The following is a 5,048-nucleotide window of genomic DNA, read 5'->3' as shown; positions in this document are numbered from 1 at the left end:
TCAAAAGCGATTATTACGAAAAGCCACAGCTGGAAGACGAACTCCACGGACGATAAACCTCAGCACAGCATCTCAGGATGTCATCATCGCCACATGCAGCAAACTGTGCATTTGCCCCCGAACTCCCAGCACCACCTCAGCCGGTTCCCTTCAGGTGCTCGGAGAACAGACGGTGAGGCACGTGTAGGTGGAGTGACGTTACACGCCCATAACACTCAGGTTATCAGCCTACACAGAGCTAGTGTTATGTTGTAGAATGAACTCTGCGTCAGAAGCTCATTGCAAATTCAATTTCCAATCTGATTTAAACCATTATCGAGTATCTTGGTCGACTCACATCTCTCTTTTAAGCTCCACTTGAAAAGCTTGGTAAAGAAACTGAAAGTTAAATTGGTTTATTTTTCAGAAACAGATCCTGTCTAACTCTGAATGATAGGAAACACCTTGTGTGACTTTCCTTCCCTCCATTGATTACGGTGACATCATTTACATGAGCGCTCCTACAAGAACCCTGCAGATGTTGGATGCTGCAGATGTTGGATGCTGTCTATCATGGTACGTTAAGATTTATAACTGGCTGTGATTATCGTACCCACCACTGCACCCAGTATTCATTGGTTAACTGGACATCATTAACTTCACGCAGACTCTCCCACTGGTACATTTTCATCTTTAAATCACTTCTTGGTCTGTTGCCTTCATACATCTCCTCCTACATGTCTCTGCGTGAGTGCAGCTGCAGCGTGCGCTCTCAGGACATTATTACCTGCAGTGTTCCCTCAGTGAGGACTGAACTAGACAAAAGAACCTTCTCCTACTCCGCTCCCGTTTCCTGGAATATCTTACAAAAAGATCTGAAGCTCTCGACCTTGACCTCTCTAAGTGACTTCAAACATCTGCTCAGTTCATGGCAAAACCCAATGCAGACTTGTTCCTGGTCTTAGTTTTCTAAATCACTTTATAATCTAGCTGTTTGTTTCGTTTTTTTATACCATTTTCTTTCATTTGTTGTTCTCAGTTTGTATTCTTCCTTTTATGATTGTCTATTGTCGTCTTCGTTGTCCACTGTTGTCATCACTCTGTGTTAAAACCAGGTCTCTCTTGTAAACGAGTCCCCGACGCTCAATGGGATTAACCTGTATAAATAAAGGTTGAATGAATTTAAGACTAAAACAAAACTTTTTTGGGGGGGGGTCAAACTCAATTTTTATCTTTGGGGTTTACAAGAGCTGGGTGTGAGTTAGGCATTTCTTGGATTTGAAAAATAAAAATTGTGTTAATTCTTCAATATTTGAGGAATGTGGGAGGGGAGATTATAATAAATAATATCTTGGGGTGCAGTTTTGTTTATTTTTTATCCTTCTGAAGGCTGTAATCCTTTAAAACTTGTTTTCATAGTAATTAGAAGGGCAAGCAGTTGTTAGTTGTATTAAAGACATTATACATATTATTCTAACCATTGTTAAAACCTTAAAGATTTAAAGTACTAATAGTTTTCATCTAAAAACCACATAACTTTTAGCTTTCAAGAAAAAGCAGCCTTATTTGAGACGCCTCATGCCTTTTTGTTTTACAATACTCTGGGATGCAGCACTTTATATCACAGAACCGTGTGGCCTTGCAAATAGCAGATATTGTTCCAATTTTATCAGCGTCTGAGGACAGCATATCATAGTGCGCTGTGTTATGCACTATGCAAGAGCTGCTAATGGATATTGCAGGGCCAGGACCCAAGAGAGCAGCACTAATGAAAACATGGAGGAAGATCTGTGCGTGCTCATGCAGTTTGCAGAACCACCAACACAAGACTCTTCCAAGAGGTGCAACTGTTTCTGCGAGAGCATATGCGAGCGTTAGCTAAAACCAGTAACGGACAAAATGACAACGATTAACAAAAATTTTGGTTTGCATGATTATTTTCTCACAATAAACGGTTTTATCTTGCGTAAATGTTTAAATATCATTAACAGTTTGCAGGTTAACGACTTCTGAAGCCTGAAGATCGGCGTTAAGTTCCACCAACAAAACGAGCAGACACGGTGAGGATGTGTCCAAAATGTAGCTCTCGCCTGAATCACACCCTATTTTATTAAATTAAATGTGACGTTATTATAAAATACACTTATTAATGAAGACTTCAGACTAGAGCCTGAAACCAGAAACTCAAGAAGAAAGTGGATCCGTTTGTTTTCCCCCAAACACAAAAAGATTTTGGATGAAAATTAGGGGAAACGGGTTCAGTCGTCATCATGCCGTTCACACATTTACACTTTAAAGCAGGAAAATACGTGATAAAAGAAAATGTTATAGAATATCGAGCAGGGCAGATGATTTTCACGTGCAGCTCCTCCAAGAACGTGTTAAGAATATTTCAGGGTAGAAATGTGTAAAAGAAAAAAAAAGAAATAATAAACTTGGCATTTATTTTCTGCTTGTAATGTTTGGCAGCCAGGAGTTGCCCCCTGCTGCTCATTAGAAAACTGCACGTGCAGACTTTGTTTTAGATTTGGGGGTTTCATTTAGTTTTGAACTGAAATTTACACATTTTTATACAAATTACAGTAAGTTTGAAAAATAAAACAATAGATAACTAAATTATTCATACACTGCCTGCACAATCATATAGTGATTAATAAAAAAATAAACAAATCCAGGAGCTATTCCAGCAATAAATAAATTACTAATGCTACAAAACAAGCAGTTTCAGTGTTTTGCTTTGGTTTTTGCACAAATTAATCAAAACGGATGAAGTCCCCAGATCAATGGCATCGATTGATACAGCTCTTTTGATCAGGAAAGCGTCTATAAATGTGTTATCCAGGAATTCACGCTAGTGTCATGATTAATATAAAACACATTGTTTCCAGCACTCACCTTCAAATGCCAAAGCAACTAAACTTTAGCGTCTTGGATTCAGAGCATTTCGTGCTCGTTCACAGCCTCCACAAAGCAATGAGAGAATTACAACACACAAAGATAGAAACGCCACCTGTGATCAAGTCATGCAGCACAGTGACCTCACCCATGAAGGGAGTGGAGGGGGAGGATGGGGAGGAAGTGGACTACACGTGTAGACGAGACACCGTGCGAGTTAACGGGAACAATGGGAAAACAGAAAGTGACAGACACGATTCCTCTACCTGAGCACCTCGGAGAGCGAGGAGTCGCTGTCATCCGACCTGGAGGCAGAAGAGGAGCGAGGAGGAGGAGGAGGAGGAGAAGGAGGGTCGAGGTGGGAAGAGGAAGAGGGTTAACCACGCTAAGAAAAGACAGAAGGGTTACTGTCAAAGGGTAAAAAGGGAGGAGTGACTAACAGAAAAGGTTTCAAAGCTTGTTCAGTGAAATCAGGCAGCTCACCAGAAAGTCAGATTTGATCTTTTTTCAAACACTGAACAGGCTTTTTTTCAGACTTTTCTCTAGTGGTGTTAGAACAAACATTAAAGCTTACACATCTGAAGACAGTTTTAGAAGAAATGATGACATTTACGTTCTGGCTAGGAGCAGAAAGGAGCAGCTAGTTAGCTTAGCTTAGCAAAGTGGTTCAGGTAAATAAGAGCCTGCAGTGCATCAATGAGTCCGAGTGAACACAGACTGTCATTAAGACTGTTGGAGCTAAACCAAGTTACTCTTGCTGCTGCCGGCTGCTGCTTCATGCGAGGAACACGCGTGACAGCAGGGTCAATATTCTTATTTTGCACTTCTAGAAAACAAATCAAAGCGTTTGCAAAAATGTCAAACTGTCCGTCGTAACGAAGCAGAAACTGAGAGGGACAAGGAGAAAACGGGAGGTCAAGGAGTCACAAGTCTCCTGAACTGACTCTTTGTACACATGTTCAGAAAATTAGTACAGAAATAGAATCGGGGATGGCAAACAGTTAATAAAGGGGAGATGATTTATTTGGCTGAAGGATTAAAAACAAACAAATAAAAGATGGCACACCCGTTCCTCCACGACAGCTTGAAGGGAAACAGGTTATTACATCACAGTTCTCTACCAGCTACATAACTGTAAATAATTTATAGCCTTGGGTTGTCCAGCTAAAAGCAGAGCTTTTGAAGTGGAGTTCTGTGCAAAGGCTATGAACAATTAATATCTTACCCGTTGTAGATAGCTATTTAAAACAGCCTTAGTTTAGATAAACAGTTTAATTCTGAATAGATTGATGAAATAACAGGTTATGCTGCCAGTTTAAAGCAACTCCAATCTCAAAAATGTCACACTGGTTCAACAAACCATACTTTTTAAACCCTTACATTACCATTAATTTAGCATTTTTTGGACACGGCTTTGGCCCAGTGGTGGAGAGGTCGTCTTGCAAACAAAGGTTTAGATGTTCAAGTCCCAGTCCCTGCAGTGTGCCAAAGTGACCTTGGGCAAAACACTGTACCCCAGCGCTATGCCCCACTACGCTTATGTCCGTCCGTCTCTCCATCCATCCATCATCTTAACCCGTTTCTTCCTTTCTGGGTCGCGGAGGCCACTGGTTTCCATATCCAACAGTAATTGTGCAGGAGGCGGGGTCCAACCTGGACAGGTTGCAAGTCCATCACAGGGTAACAATAAAAATATAAAAGAGTTGATTATAACATGTAAAATCACTATTAGAACACACCTGGTAGGTGTGTGTGAATGGACGAATGAGAAATGTAAAGAGCTTTGCAGAACCTGGGTGAGGTGACAAAGGTGCTGCAAACTGTTAAGTGTGGAGCGTTTGTCATTTAAACGGTTATTTAAGTAAAAACCTGTGGTCGTTTTTAAGCACAAACAGCAGCAGCAGCTCGCACTTCCAGCAGGATTATCATATTATTACAGCTACAATAACTGTGACTTGAAATAGGTGTCAATGAAAAAGTTTATGCAGTTTGGTCAAACTGTTCGTAACTGTTTCACAGAGTTCCACAGCAAAAGATCCGAACTATCCCTTTAAAAATATTTTTACAAGTTCATCTAACTGCTTGTTTAGAAATATTACCATGATACTGAATCAACCTAGAATCAATTAAATGTCTCCCCAGTGATTTATTTTGATATATTACGGTTTACATAT

The 5,048-nt window shown here is 40.3% G+C and overlaps 1 protein-coding gene across 1 annotated transcript in view; it reads right to left on the bottom strand.

The window, feature by feature from the left end:
- Nucleotides 1-5,048, bottom strand: part of LOC119412121 (kinesin-like protein KIF21B) — a 34,998-nt gene that overhangs the window by 21,767 nt on the left and 8,183 nt on the right. Inside the window, exon 12 of the mRNA XM_037679096.1 lies at nucleotides 3,141-3,179. Within this exon, the coding sequence (XP_037535024.1) occupies nucleotides 3,141-3,179 (39 nt within the window). The remainder of the gene's footprint in view (nucleotides 1-3,140; nucleotides 3,180-5,048) is intronic.

This window comes from Nematolebias whitei, chromosome 7 (assembly GCF_014905685.2).
Source record: "Nematolebias whitei isolate Nwh7 chromosome 7, NemWhi1, whole genome shotgun sequence".
Classification (NCBI taxonomy): Eukaryota; Metazoa; Chordata; class Actinopteri; order Cyprinodontiformes; family Rivulidae; genus Nematolebias; species Nematolebias whitei.
This window is presented reverse-complemented; position numbering and strand designations above follow the sequence as displayed.